Genomic DNA, 26,661 nt, shown 5'->3' with positions numbered 1-26,661 from the left:
ATTCATCTATTGTATCTCTAAAATTTATCAATTTGTATACAAGTGTTTGTCATCTTCAGGGTCTTAGGGCTGTGTTCCAGCCACGGAAGTGGTGACTGCCGGTGAGGTGTTCTGTGTGTTTTCTCTGTGTCTGTGTGGGTTTCCTCCAGGTGCTCTGGTTACCTCTCACAGTCTGAAAAGCACATGCTGCTGTGTTCCTGCCTTGCACTCAGAGAAGCCAGGTGGGTTATGGACCCACTATAAACATGAACAGGATGAAGCGGTTAAAGAAATATGTCAGTAGTGTTCAGCTTTGATCCTTGCCTTGGCTCATTGTCTGTGAAGAATTTGTGCTCCTGTTTCCTCAAACATTCCAAAAGCACATGTGGTTGTGTGGCTGTAGGAAATTGCCCACAGCTGTGAATATGTGGGTGACCTTTCTCTTAGGGTATGTTTTCTGCCTTGTGCTGGCACCTCTCTACAAAACAGCTGATGCATGGTGAGCATACTGGCACAAACTAGCTGGTAGTGGTTGTGGCAAATGTCCAAATGTAAAAGAATGTGTAAGGCTTTGGTTGTGTAAAGGAGCTTTATAAGTTTAAGTAGGCAACATACATTTTTCCAATGTTTGAGATGATTCAAAGACTGGTCGATTTTACATAATCTAATATCATGTATGCTCACACATGCAATGAATTTGGTTTAGGTTACAGTAGCTCACAGTGCACATAGATTTACCATTTTTCACAGGAGTACAAAAAACAAAAATAGTACCACAAATCACACACACACACTAACACACGCATAGGAACATGTTTCTGGTCTATTTGTACTATTAGACAGTGTGTATATAATGTTAAAATTACAAAGGGAACGGCACTATGCCTCTACGCCCCACCCAAATGTGAGTTGCCATGGCAACGGGAACGCCGGGGGACTGGCGTTCTGGCAGTGCGCGCTAAGTGACCCGGGAAAACTGGCGTTACTTTTTTCCCGCCCGTTTTCTGCCAAGTACCAGCCCTTGCATTATGATTGGTTCATAGTTTAGCTTTCCCACCCTACGATTGGCTACGAGCTGCTATTCGTGTTCAGTGAGGCGGGGCTCGCCGGTAAACGGGTGGGAAAAGAAATCTCATTCAACACGTTAACCCCATAACAACAAAGTGATGGTCCCGAGCCACAGAAGAAAAACACCTAAAGCCCGTTGAGGGGACTTTGTTTCTGAAAGAGGAGCCACTGCTAATATAAATCAAAATATGTCCACCTTCAGTGACTCAGGCTTCGAGGAGGACCTCCAGAGCCCTTCTCCTTCTCGTCCGTTCACAACCCCTAGGTCAAGAGACCAGGGCGAGAAACTGACAGCTGATTTCCATGAGATGAACTACGACGAGAGCTGCTTCATTATACAGAAGAACAACGAGGAGAAATTCCTTGCTCTCGATTGTTTGGCTCGTCAGCCACAGGTACCTTTAAAATAATCTTTCACAATTCTCAAAAAAAGCACTACGCTCTGCCTATGTCATTAATGTTCAGTACACAGTGTAGCTATATGTATCTTTTAAAATGAAGGGTATTAATAGTCATTCTGTCTCCCTCTATCCCTCTATTACAGTAAAAGCCCTAAGTACATGATTTATGTTAAAATTGTTTATTAAAAATATCCATCCATCCATTATCTGTAACCCTTATCCAATTTAGGGTCGCGGTGGGTCCAGAGCCTACCTGGAATCATTGGGCGCAAGGCTGGAATACACCCTGGAGGGGGCGCCAGTCCTTCACAGGGCAACACACACACTCACATTCACTCACACACTCACACCTACGGACACTTTCGAGTCGCCAATCCACCTGAAACGTGTGTTTTTGGACTGTGGGAGGAAACCGGTGCACCCGGAGGAAACACACGCGGACACGGGGAGAACACACCAACTCCTCACAGACAGTCACCCGGAGCGGGAATCGAACCCGCAACCTCCAGGCCCCTGGAGCTGTGTGACTGCAACACTACCTGCTGCGCCACCGTTCCGCAACTTTATTAAAAATATTTATTTTTAAAATAGTTTTTGTTATATCATTTGAAAAACTGTTTACATCCTGACAGCAATTAGTAAGTTAAATGCTTTGATGGCATAAAGAAAAACAGTCCTTATCTACATAGACCACAGGACGGTAAAAACCCTGACCAATCATTTCACTCAGACTGAACAAATTGTTAGGATGGCTAACCTGCCTGGCTGCCTGTTGACTGCCCACATGGATGCGTGCTACACGTGTGTTTCAAAAGAAAATTTGAAAATTCTAAGTAAACGTTCACAACAACCTGTGTGTCTATTCAATAATGTTGGGTGTTTTCTTATGTGTGAGATTTGAAAATTATGAATTGCACACCTGTCTCCTTCCTTATTTGCATTTGAGTTATTTTCAAAAACTAGCGTACACTTACTGATTTACACTAAATCACATATTCCAGCTTTAAGACTAGATTTTAAACATTTCTGTAAGGTTATAAAAGACTCCCTGTCAGAAGAATATAAGTGAGGAGCACAAAACACACTCCAACTCATTTCAAAGGTACCAGTGGTGCTCCATGAGTCCAGAGAACATAGCCCCGTGCAGGAGACATGGCAAATGGTGACCTAAACGTATGTGCAGCTGCTGCACAACCTCCCATTTAATTTCATGCTTTTCTACTGAGATTAAACAGAACAAGGTGTGGGTGCTGAGGTGAATTGTCAACAAAGGGTATACATGAAAGTTTTCGTTCATTCATTATCTGTAAGCGCTTATCCAGTTCAGGGTCGCGGTGGGTCCAGAGCCTACCTGGAATCATTGGGCGCAAGGCGGGAACACACCCTGGAGGGGGCGCCAGTCCTTCACAGGGTGACACAGACACATTCACTCACACCTACGGACACGTTTTGAGTCGCCAATCAACCTACCTACGTGTGTTTTTGGACTGAGGGAGGAAACCGGAGCACCCGGCGGAAACCCACGCAGACACAGGGAGAACACACCAACTCTTCACAGACAGTCACCTGAAGCGGGAATCGAACCCACAACCTCCAGGCTCCTGGAGCTGTGTGACTGCGACACTACCTGTTGCGCCATTGTGCCGCCCTATACATGAAAGTATCTCATTCATTCATTCATTAATTGTCTATAAACGCTTATCCAGTTCAGGGTCGCAGTGGGTCTGGAGCCTATGGAGTCCAGAGTGGGCGCCAATCCTTCACAGGTCATGAAAGTATCTGAATTCTTTCATTTAAAAGTTTTCTAATTTAAATACTTTCACAGATTACAGCTGAAGCACGCTGCAAACTAGTGAGCTGGCTCATAGCTGTCTATAAACACTTCAGCCTCTCCTTTGAATCCTGCTGCTTGGCTGTGAACATCATGGACCGGTTTTTGATCACTACATCTGTGGCTGCAGACTGTTTCCAGCTGCTGGGAGTCACAGCCTTACTGATAGCCACAAAACATGTAAGTGTCTAAAGCCTGTGAATAACCACTGTTTAACCATTGGGTTTAAACCCATGTTTTCAGTGAACTGCCTGTTGTTCTACACTATATTTTATTTCAAGCAGGGAATTAAAGATGGTTTGACTTTAACCAGTGCTTTTAAAAATGCCTGTAGTCCTTCACTCACCTGTATTTTTGGAACTTTAGTTAATACCTTTATCTTACAATATACATTTAATAGTTCCCTTTATTAATTATAGTCCTTCTTTGTGACTTTATATTAACAGTTACAATTTTGGTGAAAAAAGGCCCCCAACTATTAAAGCATTTGCAAAACCCTGTGCAGAGTTAAAAATAATATTATATGATTTCATACATTAGTATTCAGTTGTTTGTGTGTACCCAATAAGGCTGATGTTTACAAGAGAAAAGTTCTCCTAATCATCAAAATAATAAAGTAGCACCCCGGACATGGGGTGGGCTGTAATCTAAATCTTACATGATATATAATTACATTCATAATAATAATAAAAAGTAATTTAATCCAGTGAAGATTTCATTCATTCTTCAAAATGATCTTTGACATAAATATTTGCCCCAAATTCTGTGATATGTTTGAATTACTGGCCTTGACTCATCAAGGGGAAAAATAAAAGCAAATGCATCAGGAAATAAATTAGAAAGGGAGGAAATGAGGAATAAATCTGCACTATGTAAGATGTGCTTGATAAAATTGAAACAGGCCTCATTACTGAATCAAGTGTCTGCTAAAATAATGTCTTAATGCTGCTTAGAGCCAGCCTGTAAAGCCTGAAATATTCATTCAAAATTCAGAGCTGTCATCTCACCAGTGAGGCAAGGACCTCCCTCACTTGGCATGGAGGGATCACCAGCATGGCTTTGAACTTGTTCACTTAGCACAGGTCAGAGCTCCCCAGTGAGGCACAGAGTGAGTTAGTGAAAGGAGGCTTGTTTGGACCGCAACATTCATGCAATTATGTATTTCCACTAGGAAATACTGCCAATATCACAGACTTCCAATCTTTACACAGGGCAGCTTTAAGGACATTTACCAACAAAATATCTGCAACAATATATGTGTAACGCTCATACGCAGAGCAATAACAGTGCAATGAGTCATTTTAAGAGTGATTTTTCAGTAGAGCACTAGAGCATTAATGTTTTTTTTTTCCTTTATATTCATCAGGTTGAAGTGTGCTCCCCTCGCATTAAACAGCTACTCTCACTCTGCTGCAACTCCTTCTCCAGAGAGCAGCTCTGTAACCTTGAATGCCTTATTCTCCTCAAACTCAACTTTCGCTTGGCAGCACCAACTCTCGCTTTCTTTCTTGACTACTTCATCAATCAGGAGTTATTCTGGCAGAGAGCTGGTGGAAAGGATGCTAAAATCATCAGAATGCCTGAGGGTGGCAACTGTGAGTGCTGGAGACTCACTGAAGACCCGCTCTCCACCATGAAGAAGTATAAAGTGTTCGCCTGCAAGGTCTGCGAGCTGAGTTTGGCAGACTATGCTTTCAACAAGTATCGACCCTCAGTGATTGTGCAAAGTGCTTTATTTCTGACTAAGGACCTGTTCAGGAGACATTTGAAACAGTCCTCACTCGAACCCTCACACTCCTCAGAGATTTTACACTTGCTCTGTTCAGTTGACCAGAAGTCATCAGACTCAAACAATCATCATATAATCCAACAATGCACAGAAGAGCTTAAGTTGTTGGTGTCACTCAATCAAGAGTCTGTTCAGGAATTACTCATTATGGTGTAATTAATTGAAGGATACTTTTATTATTTTACCAATTGAAGGACCTTTTTCTTGTTTGAATCTTGTGTTATATAAAGTACTAATTATTGCATACACTCTGTCACTGTTAACTCACTATAAAATTTTCATTAGAAATCCCTACCTTGTAGGTTCACCTCATTGGTGTAGAGACTGTACCTCAAAAGCATAATTTGTGTATAACGTTTATTTCTATATAACTTTCATTAGGCCATAATATTTTGGAGTGTCCTGATACCCTTTTAAAAACTGCACGTTTGGGCGGTCTGTTCACAATGGCCCGTGCTTGTTATATACACTGAAACATCATTGGATGAGAAACACCTACCTTGTATCTACATTTACTGTCCATTTAATCAGCTTCACTGACCACTCAGGAGCATCCTGTAGTACTACAATTACAGACTGTAGTCCACCTGTTTCTCATACTTTCTTATTCACATTTCACCCTGTTCTTCAATGGTCAGGCCCCCTAAGTACCACCACAGAGCAGGTATGATTAATTCTCATCACTGTAGTAAAACTGATGCGGTGATGTGTTAGTGTCTGTTGTGCTGGTACAAGTGGATTAAAAACAGCAAGTCTGCTCTAGTTTTTAAACACGGTGTCCCCTCACTGTCCCCTTTGTTAGACACTACTTCCTCGGTCCACCTTGTAGATGAAAGTCAGTGACAGTAGCTCATCTGTTGCTGCACAGTTTGCATTGATCATACTCTAGTCTTCATCAGTGGACACAGGATGCTGCTCCCAAGACGCTGTTAACTGGATACTAGGTTGGTGGACTATTTTCAGTCCAGCAGTGACACTTAGGGGATGAAAAACTCTAGCATTACTAGGGCTGTGTCTTGTATAGTCAGTGGAGCTGGTAAAATGGAAAATGAGTGTCGATACAAGGCAGGTGTTCCTAATCCAGTGTATATAGTGTTGCATGATGCATTTTAGAGACACGAGACATATGATCTGATCATTCAGACCACCTTCAGAGATGGTCAGTGCTGCAAATGATCATGAAACTTTTCCTCACAGTGCCTCACAGACTGAAAATCCCACCTTAATAAGCCATAATCAGCCTTTGTGTAGGGAAAGTTCACTTAAGTATGTGTAATTAGAGCTTCCAGCATATCTTGGCCAATTAGAATTTAGAACATACCTTTAAGTGCTATCTTTTGTATTGGGAAGATGAGGTTCCCACCAGGAGGCACCAAATGAACGCCATTTGAAGTGAGTTGATGAAGTGAGATACATTGTTGAGTTTTCAGATCAGCTCTAGGTTCATCATGAGGGAAGCAGTCCATTAAAAGAGAACAATAAATACATTCTACAAGGAAAATCAATATTATTGGTGAAAATAATAATTATTATTATTATAAGTGAAAAATAAATCAATCAGGCATAGATAAAAATAAATGATCAACCACTAGGCATTTGCTAACAGAAACAAATACATTGCATATACCAAATATTAAAATGTTATTTTTATGAATTGTTTGCACCTTTATTTGTTTACATATTTTTATTGTTAACATTGTCATAGATACATCAAGACCCAATGATCTGTGTATTATTTCCATTGTTAATTATGACTATATTTAGAACAAACAATGTAACAAAATCCTCTGACATAGGTGGAAAATTTTTGAGTAAATGCTGCTTTGTTTAGTTAGCAATTCTGTTTTTTTTCAATATGAAATATAATTTTATTTTATTTATTAAAGTTTTCTTTTAAGACAAAACATATAAAAAGAAATAAATCACATATCACAGTATACTCACAGGCTAAAGTATTATATGCTCCTGCCATTTATCTGCCCTAAATGTTTATTTTACAGGTCCACACCCCCTTTTTTAAAGTAAAGCATACATTTAAACATATTTCATTTTTAAACTAATTAATTAAATCATTTTACAAGCTGCATAATATGGAGTCTGTTGTCTGTCTGTAAATTTGACAGATGTTCCTTACATTATCAGATGTCCTCATAATGACCCAGAAAACAAATTAGAAAATGCACAATACAAATAAAAAACTAATTGTGTGCGGGGGAGTGAACCAGTGTTATTGCCTGTTGGTGGTGCAGCAGTTAGTGTCACAGTCACACAGGGATCTGTGGTTGTGTGTTCAAATCCTGCTCTGTGTGACTGTCTTTGAGGAGTTTGCAGTGTTCTCCCACTGCCCATGTGGGTGTCCTCCAGGTACTCCGGTTTCTGCTCACGGTCCAAAAACACATGTTGGCAGGTGGATTGGCGACTGGAGTGTCCATTTGTGTGAGTGAATGTCGCCCTGTCAAGGACTGGCGCCCCCTCCAGGGTGTGTTCCCACCTTGAACCCAGTGATTCCACGTGGGCTCCAGACCCACTGTGACCCCGTACTGGATAAGTGGTTACAGACAATGAATGAATGAATGAATGTCTGTAACCACTTATCCAGTTCGGGGTCGTGGTGGGTCCGGAGACCCACCCAGAATCACTGGGTGTAAGACTGGAACACACCCCGAAGGGGGCGCCAGTACTTCACATGGTGACATTCACTCACACATATGGACACTTGAGTAGCCAATCCACCTGCCTACATGACCGCAGGAGGAAACCAAGGCAGACACAGGGAGAACACACCAAAATTCTCACAGACAGGCACCCGGAGCGAACCCACAACCCCTGGATCTGTATTGGTTAGAAATCAGCCTAATGAAAAGAAAAACAAAGTAAGGGCTGACATTTTTGCTTGTGTGCTCCCCCTAGAGTTGCAGAGTTTATTTAATTTTACTGCACTGTCCTGAAATCAAGGGTGGATGGGGATGGAGGGGAGAGCATGGTTTCCAAAAGTAACATAGTGCAGTTTCCACATGCTGGGACCAGAATAGCAACAACAGAGATTCTGTTTTTCTTATTACAGGTCAAGGAAGCATCACAATGATTTTGAATGTTAAAGAAGTACCCAGTGTTCCTTTAAGGGCTAAGGAGAAGCAGTCATGGAGTGCATGAAGTGTGTATGATTACTTAAGTGAAGGTAATAATAAAGGACCAAGTAATGTGGCAATCATTACCCAAACCTCCATAAATACAAACTATGTCTGCTAAATATAAAATAATTTTTCAGGATGGTAATGCATCTTACAGCAAGAAGTTGCTTGATGTATCTAAGCTTCAGGAAAGGCATATCAACTAAATGACTTGACCAGCGGGCGGCACGGTGGCTCAGCAGGTAGTGTTGCAGTCAGAGGTTGTGGGTTCGATTCCTGCTCCGGGTGACTGTCTGTGAGGAGTTGGTGTGTTCTCCCTGTGTCCGCGTGGGTTTCCTCCGGGTGACTGTCTGTGAGGAATGTGGTGTGTTCTCCCTGTGTCCGCGTGGGTTTCCTCCGGGTGACTGTCTGTGAGGAATGTGGTGTGTTCTCCCTGTGTCCGCGTGGGTTTCCTCCGGGTGACTGTCTGTGAGGAATGTGGTGTGTTCTCCCTGTGTCCGCGTGGGTTTCCTCCGGGTGCTCCGGTTTCCTCCCACAGTCCAAAAACACACACACGTTGCAGGTGGATTGGAGACTCGAAAGTGTCCGTAGGTGTGAATGTGTGTGTGTGTGTTGCCCTGTGAAGGACCGGCGCCCCCTCCAGGGTGTGTTCCCGCCTTGCGCCCAATGATTCCAGGTAGGCTCTGGACCCCCCGCGACCCTAAAATTGGATAAGCGGTTACAGATAATGGATGGATGGATGGACTTGACCAGCTGTCTGGATCCCAGCCTCAACTACGCTTGATATGGCATACTGCTTTTCAGAATCCATACCTCAAAGAATCATATTTTTCCTTGAGCACTGATTTATTCCATATATTTTTCCTTCTACTGATGAATTTTCAGCTATTAAACAAAAATGTTCTGTGCCGTAGCTTTAACTAATTGATGAGAAATAAAAAATTCGGATTGAACATTCTCTAAATGCACTGAGTCCATCACTTTGTTCAGGGGATGAGTTTTTCGTGTTGTCTGACGGGTGAGAACATGGCGCTGTGTTGACTCGTCAGTGCAGTAGGAGGCGGTATGTGTGCACTACACTTAACCCGCCAGAAATTTAAAACAGCGAGCATGTTCCTTCGCTTCTCTATTGGCCCAGGTTTAAGGGCGGATTTATATTTAATTACTAACTGCCAGGGAAGGAGAAAGACAGTCTGTCGTCTAGAACAGCAGCGTGTGCTTAACGTTATTGTTGTACAGACCACCTTTGTTATAAGCGTCCGTTGGACTTGGTGTTATTATTTGACCGGGCTGAGTGGACCTGGTTTCTCCAGCACAAACTCTCCTCTTTTCTTTCCACGTTATCTGCTTTTTCAGTAACCGGCAGGAGTGTTCACTAACCGGTGGGAGTTCTACATCATACAGGACCTCCACAGGTGGGAGCATTTTCGGATTGGGACTCTGTTTAAAGGATTTACAGACTGAAACTCGACTGGAGCCTTTAGAGAATCTCAGCCTAAAAGGCGAACGTTGGAGAGTAAATAAAAAGCTTCACAGTTCAACTCAAAAACCGAGCTTTAAATAGAAGTAAAAGTTACTTTTTATTAATCGAGTCTTCTCAATAACAGCTTTTGTGGCGGTAGTATGCTTTTTCCCCCTCTTTTATCCTCTTGGAGAACGAGCATTTCTATACAATGAACAGTAACTTTTAGTAAACGATATAAAAGTCTGACCACAGACAGCCACCAACGCTCCAGCGATACCGACTGAACATTTAAGGACATCCAGCACTGAGGTTATACTCCGAAAAAAAATGACAGACAAAAAATATTCAACGTTGGATGAAACGTCCCTTCGGAATCTGGTGAGTAAAGCAGTCAGTTATTCTACAACTTCTAAACCGGAAACCGGTATGGGTTTATGGTTCATTACTCATCGGTTTGGACCATAAACCATTCAAGCCGGTGTTGTGCCGAAAACAGACTCCCTGCCAGAATCCGACTCCCCTTCGCGTGCACGCGCCCCACGCAGCAGTACACGGACTTAACGGCTTACGCTCGCGAGTCAAAAAAAAAGAAAACCGAGATTTGCTAGAAAGTTGGAAGCTTGACAAATTAGCCAAAAATATCTTTAAAATACACTAACTCTGACAGCAAACCAGAACAGTTTAGTACAGTTTGAAAACATTACATTTCACACAGCTCCCTTTCATCAGTTAAGGGAGTAGTGTAAGGTTTGTCAGTGATTATTAAGGAGAAAAAATACGTTCTGTTGACAGTTGACAGTGACCTACACTTTTAAAGTGTCTATTCAGAGTATGAATATTTTAATAATTTCGGTTAATGTTCAATAATATTGGTTGGGAATGAAGTTACAAAGCTTCAATTCATAACCTGTTAAACAAATAGTGTATTGCTATTTGAAAAGCTGAACTGTGGTGGTGCTCACACCTGACAAGTGCAAACAGCACTAACTGCTCAGTCAATCATCAGGACTAAATACAGACATGACATACAGATGATGAATACAGACTAGGAACTCTACATGTATTCTTATCTGATTATTCATATCCATCATTTATTCTCTATAACTACTTCATTATGTTCAGGGATTTGGCAGGTGCTCTCATCAGGAGCAACTTACAATTTTATTATGTTATGCAAGTGAGCAGGACCTTTACTGATATAGTGTGGAGGGATGGTTTGGTGTGGGTTTTCCATCAAAGGAAGCAGCTGCGTTTCCTACTGTACTGTGCCAACTCGCTTTGTATGGAATTTTATGATTCATAATGATGCATTAACACACCAGTTATGGTGATATTTCAAGCTGTGTTGTGATTTCTGTTTGTAGCTCGTGTAGTTCATGCAGTGGACAAGGGTCAGATATCTTAATCCTAAGTCATGTCAATTAGAAACATTAGAAAGATTTCTGTTGAACGCTCCTCAACTTGGGGCTTAGTTTAGCTGGCTATCTGAGAAACTCTGCTTTGCTGAATACCCCCAGATCTTGTTTCGGCCAGTACATGAAATCGCTTAAAGTAAAAATGTAATGTTTGTGATGCTTTTTTTGAACGGTGTACGTTTCTACAAAGACCCATTCTAAAAAGGTTTTCAAGTCACTAATAAAGAGAAAGTGTTGGTAATGTACCAGATTTACAGCATCCTTACTGTTAGAGACTAAACGTTTGTTAGGCACTGTAAAGTATTGTGTAACATCTAGGATAACGATCTCTTGAAAACAAGATAATGAGTGCGTATCAGTTCAGATGAGTTTGACCCACCCTGCTGTTTTAAACAGTTTTCATCCCCAGCACATAAACTTTTGTTTTCTTTCCTTGCATATTTTCATGTGTTTAACTTCCTCATTTTAAGGATGGGATGGTCCAACATTTGTCTGTCAAATGAAATATATTTTTTACAAAGGAAAAAAGAAATCATAATCTGAGTCATATTGCTGCAGTAGGAACTGATGGTTGGTTACATTGTGCCTGACAGATCTGCTGACCTAAAACTATCATTGTTACACACTGCAAATCCAAAATTTACATTGCTGTATTCATACATTTTAATAGGATCTTCATGATACCATAATGCTGAAATTGTACCACACTATCAAAAAAGCATTACTTTGTCTATAAACTTAATGTGAAATTAATCAAACATATCCAAATAATTGAACATGACCTACATATTCATCAGTGAATATTTACTGTGACATGATGAAATGCAGACTGTTTCTATTCATCACACTTAGCTAAAGTCTAGAAGAGTGAGACAACCCAGTTGCATCCCATTAACTGGCATCAAAATATTAACACTTATTATTATTTTTATTTTATTTTTTTAAACTAGTGGCCTATGTCATGTGCTACAATAAAGACTGGTGTTCTGTAAGCCTCCTGTGTCCCTACTTCCTCTTGCTTTTAAAGAACATTTCAATTAATTTGTTCGTTCATTCAATTTCTGTAACTGCGTCATCTTGTTCTGTTTGACAGACTGTTTAATATTGGCAGATTTTGATCGGTACAGATCAGAGGATGGAAGATTTAGGAGTGAGGAATATCATCTTTGGACAGAGTCGATATTATGCTTCCCTTTTTTACTTAACTGGCTGTTTCTTTGAGTAAGATATCAGAATCTCTGTGCTTTAAAACTCAATTGTTTGGGTCATTCAGCATGACCCTGAAACTTAACAAAGGACTAAATCAGCAGTGGAGTGTTTGAAACTAAATTCTAGGTTTTAGTTCTCTAGGACTCATACATTTTTGTAAGTGTAAACATGCACTGACATTTGGTTAGAAAGGCTTTATTTGTACAATGCATTAGGTGACTTTGAATTTGTGCTGAAAATGTGCAACAATTTAGGCCTGATGAAATTTAGCAGCATAAAAAAACCCCACTCACACTGACCCATTTTTATTTAGAGCCTTTTTTTGTTCTATTGTTTTGACAGAAGTTTGATTCTTAGTGATAATGGTGGCATTCATTAAGAGAACAATGGCAGCCAAATAAGGCTTTATGTTGGATCACTGTTTCTAAAACTGCTACACAAAGCTTTCTGAAATAGTGTGACAGCTCATATTGAAAATTTCATTCTGAAAATGCACTGCATTCACTGAAAAATGAATTAAGCTAATGAAAATCTGTAGTTTTAATATGTAAATTAAACAATCTGAATTTTCATGTATAAATAAATATTAGTGTTTCCATTATGCATTATAAAAATAAAGATCTACTGGGCAAGATCTGATGCAGTGCATATCCACAAAAAAAGAATACTGCCATCCCAGCTTCCAAATCCCAAGAAACATCTTGTCATGTTAGCTTGGGGACTGCACCAGCAGGTAAGCCATACAAAAATGGTGCATTTGTTTATTACTTGCCAAAGAGTTGACCAAGTACTGTAACAAAATCGATGCTGATCCAGATCTGTGTCTAATGCTCACTGATTTAGTTCCTTCTACTGCACGGCTAGGCTCCACCCTTTTACTAAAATGGTAAATGCCTATGTATGCTTCCGGCATAAAAGAGTTTGTGTGTTTTCTATGTTTCTGTGATATGACCTTTTAAGTTATACATGGACGTTTAGGTTTCATAATAGGTGGTACTTGTTCTAATACGTTTGAGAACTACTGTTAGCTCATCTGAGCATGTAGGCAGCAGGTGTTCATCAAATCTTGGATGCATGTTTACAAACCCAATTTTTAGAAAAGGTTTCGTACGTCTGGTACATAAAATTTGTGAAAAAATTTTTTGTAATGAAATATAAATAAGAATATGTGATTTGTTAATACTTTTGAAGTTTCACTGACAAAAGAACAAAGAAAGATGTCTAATGATTTCAAGGAACAACTTGATTGTAATTCTTTAATATAATAACACATCATTTGACTAGAGATGTATTTACGTTTACATACACATTTACACGAAACTGTTAATTCCATTCACTGGCCAATCGATAGGTGCATCTCTGTTTGACAACAGCAATACACTGCAAAAAAGTTGGGACAGGTATTTTTACCATTGTGCCACATCACCTGTCCTTTCCAATTACACTGTTTAATCATTTGGGAATTGAGGATACTGATTTAGTTTGTTTTAAGTGGAATTTTTGCCCATTCTGTCTTGATTAAAGAGTTAAGCTGCTCAACAGCCTGTGATTGCTGTTACCAGATTCTCCTCTTCATGATGCACCATGGGACATCTGGACAGCCAACAGGCCAGTCAAACACATGAACTTTGTATCTACATAGTCATGTTGTTGTGCCTTGTATAGAATGAGACCCAGCATTCTCTTGCTCACATAGCCATGGACCTCTCAATATAAGATGCCTTGACAGCAGCAAATGTGAAGTTTTCATTGCTGTGGAGGCAAACAATGGAAATCTGGAGAGACATGTGCAAGACACCCATGCCTTTTACATTTATCGTTGATAACAGTCTAGATGGTACTTTTCCTTATTAGCATTGAAACCACAACATTTATTTTTCAGGAAAACAAGCTAAAATGTTTACGACTCTGACAGTAGCACATGATTCTACTGTTTTCGATCATCAGTGGTTCTCAAACATTTTAGACCCATTGCCACTCATCATCAAACCAAAAACAAATTTCATTTGGGCATAATTATGAAAACTGTAGAACATCATATCATTTTCACATGAAAATTTCAGATTTTCAGTTATGGATAAATTCCTTAAGTAGTAATTTGGCATGCCACAGTTTGAGAACCATTGCTGTATAGAATTGATTTATGGCTTTTTCCTATTCTCCATTTCTGTGTAATAGAGTTACAGGTTGCATTTCTTGATGCAGTGGCAGACTCTGTTACATGGCAACAATTTTTCTTTTAATTGCTCCATAAGCCCATGTGGCTGTATTAATCACTGTTTCATGACAGTTTCTTATGCAGTGCTGTTTGAAGGTTCAAAGGTCACACTTGATCAACGTTGATGTAGGGGTGGGCAATATGTCAAAAATATGTAAATTTTTTATTATTTTTTTTGCAGGATCGCGATTCTTTTTCATGCTGGTTTTAACCTATTAACACTCAAGGTATTTTTTTTTTCCATTTTCTGCCTGAAATTACATACCTAAATCTTGAGGCGGTGAATAAATTAGAGGCAATTCTTTTGAAGTAATGTTACTGAACTTACTGTTACTATTTTTAAAGATAATTAAATGAATCGTTAAATGGTCAAAATATGATCAAACCAACAAACATTTTAGGCACTTTTCTAAATTTAAAATTTGAAATCTTCATTTGGAAGAACCCAACCTCTTCATAAGGAAAATAATAATTTTACTGCAGGAAAAAAAAAAAGTGTATTATCTAAGCTTAATGCCAACATTTTACTTTTTAACTTACTTGACTAACTAATCTCATGCACCTCTCCAATGACTTTTTACCCTTACCAAACAGGAAAAAGGTTCTGACTCACCTCAAATTATTCTGATATTTTAGTCTTGTTTGTAATCCAGTATTCGTCCCCTTTTAAGGTCAGACGTGTTAGAAGGTGGGAGCTTTCCCTGATTTGGCCATAACGGAGATATATAGGGAACATATTTAAATATTTAAAAAAAAAATGTATATATATTATATTATTATTATTATTATTTTTTTTTTTTTTAAGTGTTTTTCCCTTTCCTTTTAGCAAGTACTCTTTACAAAAAAACTCTTACATTTTTTTTCCCCCTCATGCATCTTTAGAATAACGAATTGTTTTGGTTTTAATTCAGTAGTCATACATTTTAGAGTACTGACTTACGTTATCTGTGTCCTGAGAGTCTGCCCCTTCTAACTGATTTGTAAAATGTACACAGTATGGAAACAGCTTATAAGAACTGCAGCAGACAATGTGCATTAGCATGATCCAAAGATCTCCCTGTGATGGTGTATCGTGTACAAATTCTTACAAAATCCTTCACAATCTGATATCGTCATATCGCGTAACCCTACGTTGGTATCCAGCCTTACAATACAAAGACTGGTATTTCTTTAGATTTCTGAATCATTACACAATATTAAATATGGTACATTGTAAAAGACCTAAATTCTTTGCAATCTTGAAAAAGTTCTGTTTAAACTCTGACAATTGCCTCATTGCCCAAGTTCAATGTAGGATCATGAGCAACATCCTACTTTTGCTTATAAAAGGTGCTTTTCAACTGCATGTTTCCTACTCCACTCCACTCACCTAGACTCTTGGTTTTTCCATTAGTCAAATCTGGAACCGGGTACTCTCTTAGTCCCAACTTGCGTCAGGTTTAAATTGAACTGAGTGGGTACAGAGAGACTTGAAATGCAGAATCCCTTAATAATGCTTAATTTGGTATGATTTAATGAAGAAAAAAAAAGGCATCAAATGAAAACAATAAACATAAACGTTTTCAGTCATAAACTTTGGAAATCTCTCTGCTTTAGTGCGTTAAATACAGAAAATTAACCAATCTTTTTTTTTCCTTTTATCTTATTTTACATATACTAACTGTTGTCTGAGGATTTTATGAAGATCTCCATAATATTTGCAAATCCTGTCTCTAGTTTCAAAGCCATAGGCAATGTTTTAACATCATTGAAAATTGCATTCTCTACAGTTTAAAGGTCTGAAATTTTAAGTGGAGTTGTGTTCTTGGAATAGTTTTGTTTTCATCATTTGGCTCTTGTAGCCTATAGCACAGATGTCTTCTATTACACAGTGGCTCTCAGACATTAGGAGTTATTGGTGAATGAAGTATGGGTGACTCATTCAGACTCTGTATGAAAACAGGAGCATGTTCTTATGAGTCAGTGTGTTTTAGTTGACAGCTTTACACCTGTCTACTGTACCCATAGATTCCTGTACCTGTGAGTTATATGCTTGTAATGACGTGTTGTCTGTATTTGCACACAGTTTCTGCCTCTCACTACTGACTGACGTCATTCTGGGGTAAATCTGTCATTATTTGGCTAATATGTGAGCGCTCACAAGGAAGTTTCTACAAAAGCATACATAACCCTCCTTTGACTCATGAATGACTTTTTCCTGGCGGGAAAACAGACTCCATGGTCTCCATAAAAAAAAAGGAATAAAACTGTCAATAGAATAGTATTCTCAAGAGTGCATCTTCATTACTTTTGTTTAAGAAACGTGCTTCTAGCATGTTTTATTGTCTTTTACGTTAAGTTGCACTGGCTTCACTAATGCCACAAAAATAATTTAAGCACTTGGTCAGAAGACAGAAGTCTGTCATACTTTCTGTGCCACATTATAGCAAATTTATGGCAATACATATAATTATGAAAATGAGTGGAAAGTTGCTTTAACATGAATCAAATACCTTGCTCATGTTTCATATACTGCATTTCTGCAGTGGTCAATTGCCTGGAGATTTTAAGAGCAAAATGAATTGACTTGGTGTTAAGTCTTCTTTCTGGTCTGTGATCCAAAGCAGCATGTCAGGTCCATTTTTAAGAAAGGAATCACTGCCCTTAAAATCTTTTCCAGTGGTGGTCTTGCTTTCCTGACTTAAAACCTATTCAAAACTGGTCAAGCAAGTAGAAGAGTCTGTGAGAGAGGACTTACAACTCTGAAGAAGCTGAGAATGTTTTGTGTTGAGAATAGTCTCAGGCCTATGGGAGAATGCTGTGCTGTTAGTTTTGTGATGGGAGGGTTACAGATTAATGTTTTATTTAATTTACTGACGAGTTTTTGATTATGAAGACACCAACAGGCTTAACACCCCATTTTCATAGGTAACATACTACAGAACCCATGAAGAAATGGCATACCTTTTCATGAAGAAATTAAAAATTTAAATGTATATTAAATATATAGTAGCAACATACACACATCGTTGCTGTCTAATGAAAAATATATTTCCCAAAATAGTAAGTAATAGAAAGTTTACAAGACAAGAAAAAATTGAACATAATGTTGTATTATCTCTTTTTTTTATCTACAAGTTACAACATATTGTAAATAAATACAATTTCAATCTGTGTGTAATGTTGAAGCCATAGCAGTATTTGGGTTTTATCATGCCAACCTGGCATCACTATTGATCTGATTTTGTTTGAATAGTGGACTGTTCTATACATAGCTTCATGATACTGGTGAAGTATGGTGGACAGGGGTTTTTACCTACTTCAGTGTCACTGTTAGGGTTACTTTAAGCAATAAGAACATCAAGGTAAGCCGTTCTGTTTTCAGAATTAAACCAGTGCTAAAGAATACTGAACACATTGTGAATTAAAAGTGTATGTCATATAGAGACTAAGTAGATTAGTGTCTAACAACTAGGTTTTGTATATGTGTGTATCAAAGTTTTCATTGTGTTTGACATGCTAAGAGCCTGATCATCTTTCAGTACATTCCATAATGTAGTCCTTCAGGTGGCAGGTCACTATCTTAAAATGTTTGTTTCTTACAGGCTGAGAAAAATATGAACTTCATTTAAACATGGACAATATGTAGATTAATTCAAATTGGTAAATGGTAAACATCAGTTAGGATCAACAGTGCTACCAAATGTAAAATTTTTGCTTCTTTATTGCTTTATGGACACCAGTAGGAAATGTATCTACTGTGTTAAACTGCAATCATAAATATAGTGTATATAAAAATGGCAACAGCCTGCTTTCCTTGACTAGTCTAAAGATTGTTCAGAGAGAATGTTGCACAGGTACACAAGGCACATATTAAAAATAATGAATAGAGAGGAGTGTCCACATATTGTAAATTGAAGCGATTTGTTTGTTACATTATTTAGAATATTTCTAACTCTTCTTGAAGACCATATTGGTTTCTTGCTTCCCTGAATTTTTTTTTCCTGGGGTCAAGAGGAGCTTGGATTCCAAATGCCCCCTTCATTCGAAGTATTTTCTCACTTGCTCCAGAGTGTGCTTCACTCTTTCCAAACCCTTAATCCCCTGAGGTTATAAATGTCACAGTCTCACATGGGTTCCAAGCAATGTGCAGTTTCCATCGGTTTTCAGCTCACTTGGGGTTATTTTTAGTTGTTTGTGTTTGTGTTCCCTCAACAACCTTCATGCGAGTGTAGAATTCATTTTTGGTGGACTTTCTCTGTGTGTTTCTAAAAAGCATTTGATGTTTTTCTTGGCATAATAAGGAAATAAATGAGCCATTTTTAATTAATATTTACATTTACTATGAAAACTGAGCTAGCACTTCATAGAGCAGGAAGGCTTCTTTTACTGTACTCAAAACATTCATAGTCAAAGTGCTTTATGTATAAATAAGCAAAATGATCTTGTTTAATGATCTGATAAAGAATCATGGTGCAGAAACATGGTGGTTTAAACAGTTATGAAACCCAATGTGTGTCACACTCTCTGTTTAAATATGAGTTAGACTTATATTTCAGAAATGCAAATAATGTTTTGTAGGAACACAATAGGTAACAAATAGTATAAAATAAATATTTAGGCCTGTTATACTAGCCATTTTTTATGGAATCCAAGTATGGTCCCAAAAAGTATGACATATGATATTAAATTATTTGACTACTGACATTTTAATATCTTTTTATGTCCTTGTTTTAAGGATAATACGATGGCATAATGTTGCATTTACAACCCTTTAAAGATCTTTTAACCTTTAGCTAAAGTTTAGTTTTTTTATTCAGACAATATAAAAAGTTTAACATCCTAAATAAATACAACCACTGTTCTGAAACAAATCAACACCATGGCCACACAATAGAGAAGACAGAGAAAAGACACAACAGAACGGTGTGATTGGCAGAAATATTGGTGACTTACTTGCTTAGGTAATACACAAAGGGCAATGCTGAGGTCAACAAAAGTTGAGGAAATGTCCGTTGTACCATACATTGATAATATAATTATTGTTACATAAACAGATTCAGAAAACATCCACCACGGCCTGTTTCAGTTTAGCTGGCATGTGTTGAAGTTTTTAGGGTTTCATGCAGTCTGTTGCAGAGTTATTGTAGTTATTTGTCGCTGTCAGGAAGCAAACATTTCATTAAAGCATTCCAAAAGATCCCAGCATTCAAAATAAATGGCTGATGTTTATTTTTTCTGACATCCCTAAAGAGTTGGTTTTGGTGGTTTTGAGCCTGTACTGGTTTGACAATACAGAACCAATATATTATTGTACCATATATGCACAGTAGATATTTTCCTCGTTATCTAAAATTAAAGGGCATAGGTAACAAAACATAAATAAATAAATACGTCTTAAATGTTAGTGCTGTCTTTTGTTTCCAGAGGCATCTGTCAATATGAGATTTAGCAGGTACTTATATTTTCTCATCACGTTTGTGGGCTTAATTATTATTAGTTTTTTTAGTTCTTGAGTAGCTGCCAAAACAATAGCAAAAAAAATTGGAACTTTAATGATATTAATCATAAACCTATGCTCCAGCTAAACCCCCCCCCCCTCCCCAGTTTAAGTATTTCTCCCAGAAAATTATTGCAATTACACATGTTTGGTTATACAAATGTTTATTACCTTTGTGTATTGGAACAACACAAATAACAGAGGAAAAAAAGCCCAAATGTATACAATTTCACACAAAATAATTGTGGGTAAATAACTTCAAGCATATGATGCTCATTTAAACTCACCTGTGGCAAGTAACATGTTTGGGGAAATATAAAAATCGCACCTTTTACATTGTGTGTTCCACACTAAACCCTAAGAACATAAAGAAGAGAAGAGAACTGTCCGAGGACTTGAGAACCAAAATTGTGGAAAAATATCAACAACCTCAAGGTTAGAAGTTCCTCTCAAGAAATCTTGATGTTCCTTTGTCCACAGTGCGCAATATAATCAAGAAATGTAATTCTACTGTTTACTGAAAACGGAATGAGGCGAACATAGTACCTACAGTCAAGTATGGTGGATGGTTTGGGGTTGTTTTGCTGCCTCTGGCACTGGGTACCTCTGGGTGTGCAAGACATCATGAAATCTGAAAATTACCAAAGGTTTTTGGATCGCAATGTAGGGCTCAGTGTCAGAAAGCTTGGTTTTTCATCCTAGATCATGGGTCTTACAGCAGGACATTGACCCCAAACATACTTCAAAAAGCACCCAGAAATGAAGGAAAACAAAGCGCTGGAGAGTTCTGAAGTGGCCAGCAATGAGTCGGGATCTAAATCCCAAGTTGAGAGATGTAAGAATCTTGTTAATGGTTATAATAGTGATTGATTTTAGTTATTTCCAAAGGGTGTCAAGCAATCAGATATTAAATTGAGGTTGCCAACAATTTTTATTTAAGGATGTTTTATGATATACCAACATGATAAAATACCCTTAAATAATAGATTTTATTCCTGGAGGTAAAGTTTTTCTTTCACATCATCGCTTTATCTGTTTCACTGAACGACAGTAATACCATCATTAGATTAATCTACATGAGCTGTCTAATTTTGCCCCCGTCATAAAAACATCAGGGTCAGAATGATTGTGCCCTATGTCCTTATAAGGGCAAACTCATGCTGGGGGAGCTGTAGAATTACTGAGTCACTGTGGTGATTTGTTGCTTGACCTCACACACTCGCTTACCACACACACACTTTCTCTCTCTCTCTCTCAAAAGTATTCTTGTTCTGTAATGTAAAGTTCTTGAAAGAACAGCTTAAACATGGTGTTATCTTTTGGAGCAGCAACTTCTTTGATTATCTTTCTTACTTCAAAAGATCCAAATCCATCATAAATTACATAACAATAGAATGGAAATTTCTAATATTTCCATTTTGTCCAGTGCCTAGTTATACATTTACAAGGACAGGCTAAATAATTTAATCAGTTCAAAATTGTTGTTTGAGTGCTTCTTTTGAAACAATTGTTTTTAATTCTCCAATGTGATGTCAGTTTGAAAGAATTTAACAAATTGACATTAGCACTAGGAAGCAAAACTGAAGCAAGCAAGTAGCTATACAGTGGCTGTGTCTACTGTGTCTTATTTGTTTTATTTTTAACCATTGGGATACTCATCTTGTATCTTAAAAAATGCCCTTTTCTGATGTTCTCACATTGCCCTCCCTTGGTTCCCTTTTCTTTCCCTAAACCACAGTGGACATAAGTTCTTGAACATTCTTGGCAGTCCCTCTCTGTGGTGGACTCTGAGTGCACAAAGTGCTGTCCAGCGGAAAACTGCAAGAATACTCATGGTTTAAAAGATCCTTGAAATATTAAAACATTTAGTTCTGTTCTGCTAACCTCCTATTTTTTTTTTAAAGTAAACCTGTCCTATACTGGCATACTCATTAGCACAGAAATAGATGTCTCATCTTTTGATCTTTATCTGTAATCGTTAAACAGACTTTAAATGAGATTATCCAGATGAACTACTTGTTTCAGGGGATTGGCATCATCTAGGAATAAGCAGGTTGAGTAAAAACATGGCCCTCTTGTTGACTCTCTACAAGAAAGCACTAGATTAACACTTGGAATCAACACCTATAAAGGGTCAAATGAATTTGTTAGGAGCGTTAATGCCCTTGTGTGAAAATGTTCAGTGGGAAGCATGTCCAAACTAATTGCACTATACATGTGATATGCAAATTGCAATGTACATGCGTCGATGACAGGGAATTTTTTTTTTTCCTTTTTTTTTTCTTAAGGTGAATCATGGCCAAGAAGGCGGAAGGGTTTTTGTTACTGGAGAAACAAAGAGATGATGAGTGACATGCTGACAGAAAAATCTTCTCATTAAACATTAAAATAGCAGAGTACTATTACATTCTCTTCTTCAGAAGGAGATATTTATAAACTTTAATTTCTTAGAGTTGGTATAAAATAAGGGCATTTATATGTCTAGGAGGTCAAATGGGGCGTATGAAATCAACAAAATTTAAAAATCTACAATTATAATAGAATAAGGTACAATTATGTTCCCTTATTAAAGATACCCATGTGTACCACCACAGTGACAGTTTTTTCTAACAGTGCAGAAACTCATTGGAGCATCTTGGTGTGCTCAGGATTCTCATATATTCAGTTATTTGTCAGAGGTCCTATATTCAGATTTTCTATATTCAGTGTTGAATTCCGATTGGACGGTTGCACATAATGCTGTCTGTGTTATGGAACACTCCTGCACAAACTGTATCGTAGGGAAACAAGCTGTAGCTTGCATGTCCTTATCAGTGATTAGAAAGAAAAAAAAAATGCAGAAGGCAGTGTTTTGCTGGCAATTTTCCCAAAATTACTTGGCATTCATTTAGATTGTCATTGTCAAAACACCCAGAACTTTGTTGTCTTGTTGATTTGCTACATGAGAAGGCACACACCCAGCCTACAGCTTTTCCTTCTCTCCATTTTTATTTTAAGAGTAATGGTATATTACAGTAAACTAGCTTTGGCTAACTTTATTTGAAGCAAAAGAAATTAAGTTTTCATAGTTGAAATAATTTCATAAAATTACATCGACTACATAATTTTATGCCTGTGTGATATAAGGAATATCTGTGATGTTCAACAACATTATCCAGTGATGCAACAATAATATGATTTTCAATAAATATTTTGTTGCTGTCCAAAGAAAACATAGCTATGTTCAACTGGTGTAGTAAACTAAAAACCGACAAAAATGAAGATGCATGTTTTTCTTTGGACAGCAACAATATGATTTTAGGTCTACTTTACACAATGAGTTGACTAAATCAACGTATAACAAGTGTGCTTTTAGCTCACTGTTTTAAAATTACTGTCTCTGTTCAGCGTAGGCTAGTTCATACAGACAAGTATATTCATTCATTGATGAAACACTAATAATTCATCCATTAACTTCAGTTTAATGCTGTCTCTATGAAGTCCATGAATATTTGAATGTTGGAGTATTTGGGCACCAGGACCTAACTGCTGCACCTTTTAATGTTAAAAGAGATATTCCTATAAGAAATACACTATTTAATTGGGATTATAAACCATAAAGGCCAAGATTCTCAAAATAATATCATAAAGGGCTGGATTTCTAGACGAGGATTAAGCTTAGTCAATGGCTATATTCTCCTTTCAGTGGAAAATTGCAATTCAAAATGGTTTAATCCCTAACTGGGAAACCACCCCATTGGAGGACTGATTTCATATAAAGATTGCCACTTTTATTAATGAGAATTTAAGTACTGTGAAATTTCTGCTGCGTTTGCATTAAAGAAAACCCAGTGTTGTGAGTTGTTGCCATGGGGGCTGAGGGGTCTTTGCTGTAAACTTACTTTCCATTGGCTGAATGTACTGTTAAGCTTAATTTGCTAGCCTATGAAAACACCACACGAACATGTTAACAGAGTTAATAACAAGATATCTATTGTAGGCGGTCTTTGAAGTAGTAATTCTGTACATTAATTATAAGCAGAATCTTTCATAAGGAATAGATACTATTCCTACTCTATGTATATTCCTGTTTTGTGTATTTAAATAAACTGGTTCTTTTAAAGACAATTCTTTCTAATATTAGATTAACTCTGTGCAAAATATAAAATGACAAACTAGCAAGTGAAGTTCAGGAAACATCATACATGGGTTATTACGATTTATAAAATTGTTTCATAGTGAGAAAAGCACTAAGCAAACTGACACAACCATTGTTAAACTTTTATTAGTTTACCACTGGGACTTTCTTGTCATTGCCAGAAGGGAACCTTACATGGATTAAATCTCCTGCTCAGCCAATACCATCTCCTATATAATTATTCTGCCTCGCTTTTGTGTACATTATGGTTTGCGGGCTGGCCAGCTCTCTTGGTGTTAACTAGTAACACTAATAAGACCATCATGAGAAACACCCATACTGCCTATTTTCAGCCTGGCCGAATATTATTATTTATTTTTTTTCTGATTAAATATAGTAGACTAATAATTTTATTTACAGTTCGTTCATTGTCTGTAACCACTTATCGAGTTAAGGGGCACGGTGGGTCTGGAGCATACCGAAATCATTGGGCACAAGGCAGGAACACACCCTGCAGTGGCCGCCAGTCCTTCACAGGGTGACACGCACTTGCACACTCACACCTATGGACACTTGAGTCACTAATCCACCTAATGACATGTGTTTTTTGGTTTTGGTGGGAGGAAACCAGAACACCCAAAGGAAACCCACGCGGACACAGAGAATACACTCCTCACAGACAGTCACCCGGAGCGGAACTTGAACCCACACCCTCCAGGTCCCAGAAGCTGTGTGAATGCGACACTACCTGTTGCGCCTTTATTTACAGTCATAATGCAAAATTAGCATTGTATACACTCCTTCATTTGTCTATTACATAGGAACTTTCAGGTTGCTTATGTGGGTGATTGAACATTTTTCTAAATGTTTTAAGGGTTAAAATCTTACCAGAAACAGTTTTTGCTCTAAGAAACTGCCAAGCATTATGTAATGTTCATATTTGCCAAACATGAAGACTGCAATACATATAATAATATATTACTCTTATGCTTATTGTGTTTTCAGCTTGATGGCACCGTGGATATGGTGGAGCGCCGTCTCATACGAACAGCTATTCGGGATTTACGGCGACGTGAAATTGAGGACATGGAGGCTGCACTTACAAATAAACGCTTCAGACGTGCTCAAGAACACAAATATGAGGACAAGGAAAATCAGCTTCGGTATGAGAAATTGTCAGCTGCCTCTACTAAAACAAGAACAAACAATGGTCAACGTGCCAGCCTAAAATGTTCACAGTATGTAATTTTTCAATGGGCCCGTTTTTGCTGCTTGATTTGAGGATACAAAAAAAATCTTATATAATCAATCATCATCATCATTTCTAGTAACAGCCGTATAAATGGATTATAAGGCCTAATGAGATTGAGAGTTGCAGTAGTTTAAGAAATATTGTCTGTTGCGGCTCTAAGAGAAAGAAATATATAGCCCATACGTACTGAATACTTTTTGTGATGCGATTGATTATTGAAAGCTAATTCAGATCAAAATAATTAATGTTAAATTGTGAATGTCCTAATTCATCCAGACATGCACAGAAGCTCATCTGTGGCATTTGAATTCAGGCAAGATGTTCACAGAAGCGGTGTTTGTTTAGAGGGCTCACTTGCATATTATAGCCTTGTGCCAAATTTCTGCTGCAAATCTGAATATCATAATACTGTTTAACAAAAGATACCTTGTGTGGCCCTGATGTCTTAGATAAATTGCAGGTGAATTTAGCTGCAGACTGCTCAAAAATTCTTCTTGCTTTCCAATATCAATAATGCCTTTCATTGTTCTGAGTTACAGTCCAGTCACCTTCTGCATTAGATAATGCAGTTAATCCCAACCCACTCTCTGTCTGTTTTTTTATTTCTCCCACATCTCCACATATGCATGGGGAGATTTTCTCTCCGTCCTACAGAGTCATATTTTCCGTTCTGAATTGTTTTCTTAGACAGAGGGTTTTTTTTTTTCTTGCCATGAAAAACTCTGGTATGTGAGTGCTCTGCTGCTGAGCACAGCAGAAGCTGTCGCTCATAACAAAAGACACAATTGTCAGCCTGTTGTATTTGAGTGGCAGGTTTGCGTGTTGTGTTCAAAATGTGCATCTTTTGTGTACATTTTCATACAGGCCTGAACTGGCAGCATCTTTAGATCTGCTTTCTAGAAAGCTTCAGGATATTGATGACATTGATGAGCTTTCTGCAATGGTAAGTTTATGTACAATTCTAAGAATTTGCAAAAAGTCCCTGTCTCAGTCTTCACCAGTCCTCTGCAGTTTAGCTTACTAGGTCACTTTAACTAGTCTCAGCCACAGACGATTGTCCCACAATTTGATGAAGAGTCTGATGCATACAGTGCACTAACTTGGCCTCACTGTCAGAATTCTGCCAGCTGCATTCTGATTGGCTCTCTGTATATCTGCATATACGCAGTTCTGTGTATCGCGGCTCTTATTGATTTGACGCGAGTTATAAAGACTGCCTCCTCCTATGTATCATGCCAAAATAGCAGACTTGTGATTGGTCCTTTTGCATGTCAGTAAAATTTTGTTTATGTTTAATGGCCAAAGGC

General features: G+C 38.0%; 2 protein-coding genes across 3 annotated transcripts in view; both read left to right on the top strand.

Annotated features, from left to right (window-relative positions):
• The first annotated feature begins 1,154 nt into the window (after window positions 1-1,154).
• On the top strand, window positions 1,155-5,224 carry LOC136677701 (cyclin-O protein B-like). The gene is made up of 3 exons (XM_066655300.1): window positions 1,155-1,442; window positions 3,274-3,459; window positions 4,646-5,224. The coding sequence occupies exons 1-3, from the start codon at window positions 1,236-1,238 to the stop codon at window positions 5,222-5,224; spliced, it is 972 nt and encodes a 323-aa protein (XP_066511397.1). The 5' UTR covers window positions 1,155-1,235.
• Window positions 5,225-9,369: 4,145 nt separating this feature from the next.
• Window positions 9,370-26,661, top strand: part of LOC136678694 (smoothelin-like) — a 74,054-nt gene continuing 56,762 nt past the window's right edge. Inside the window, exons 1-3 of one of the 2 annotated variants that reach the window (XM_066656793.1) lie at window positions 9,370-10,042; window positions 25,108-25,265; window positions 26,219-26,297. In XM_066656793.1, coding sequence (XP_066512890.1) covers window positions 9,992-10,042; window positions 25,108-25,265; window positions 26,219-26,297 — 288 coding nt within the window. In that variant the 5' untranslated portion in view covers window positions 9,370-9,991. The remainder of the gene's footprint in view (window positions 10,043-25,107; window positions 25,266-26,218; window positions 26,298-26,661) is intronic. The other variant, XM_066656794.1, reaches the window with a different exon arrangement.

Source organism: Hoplias malabaricus, chromosome Y, assembly GCF_029633855.1.
Source record: "Hoplias malabaricus isolate fHopMal1 chromosome Y, fHopMal1.hap1, whole genome shotgun sequence".
NCBI classification, from domain to species: Eukaryota; Metazoa; Chordata; class Actinopteri; order Characiformes; family Erythrinidae; genus Hoplias; species Hoplias malabaricus.
The sequence above is the reverse complement of the archived record's forward strand: the minus strand, read 5'-3'. Positions and strand labels throughout refer to the sequence as shown.

What these genes read in the sequence shown, in the direction of transcription:
- LOC136677701 (XM_066655300.1), top strand. Translation starts at nt 1,236, where the DNA reads ATGTCCACCTTCAGTGACTCAGGCTTCGAGGAGGACCTCCAGAGCCCT. An exon ending in GTTTGGCTCGTCAGCCACAG is followed by an intron (nt 1,443 to 3,273) that starts GTACCTTTAAAA and finishes ATACTTTCACAG; the next exon opens with ATTACAGCTGAAGCACGCTG. An exon ending in TACTGATAGCCACAAAACAT is followed by an intron (nt 3,460 to 4,645) that starts GTAAGTGTCTAA and finishes TATATTCATCAG; the next exon opens with GTTGAAGTGTGCTCCCCTCG.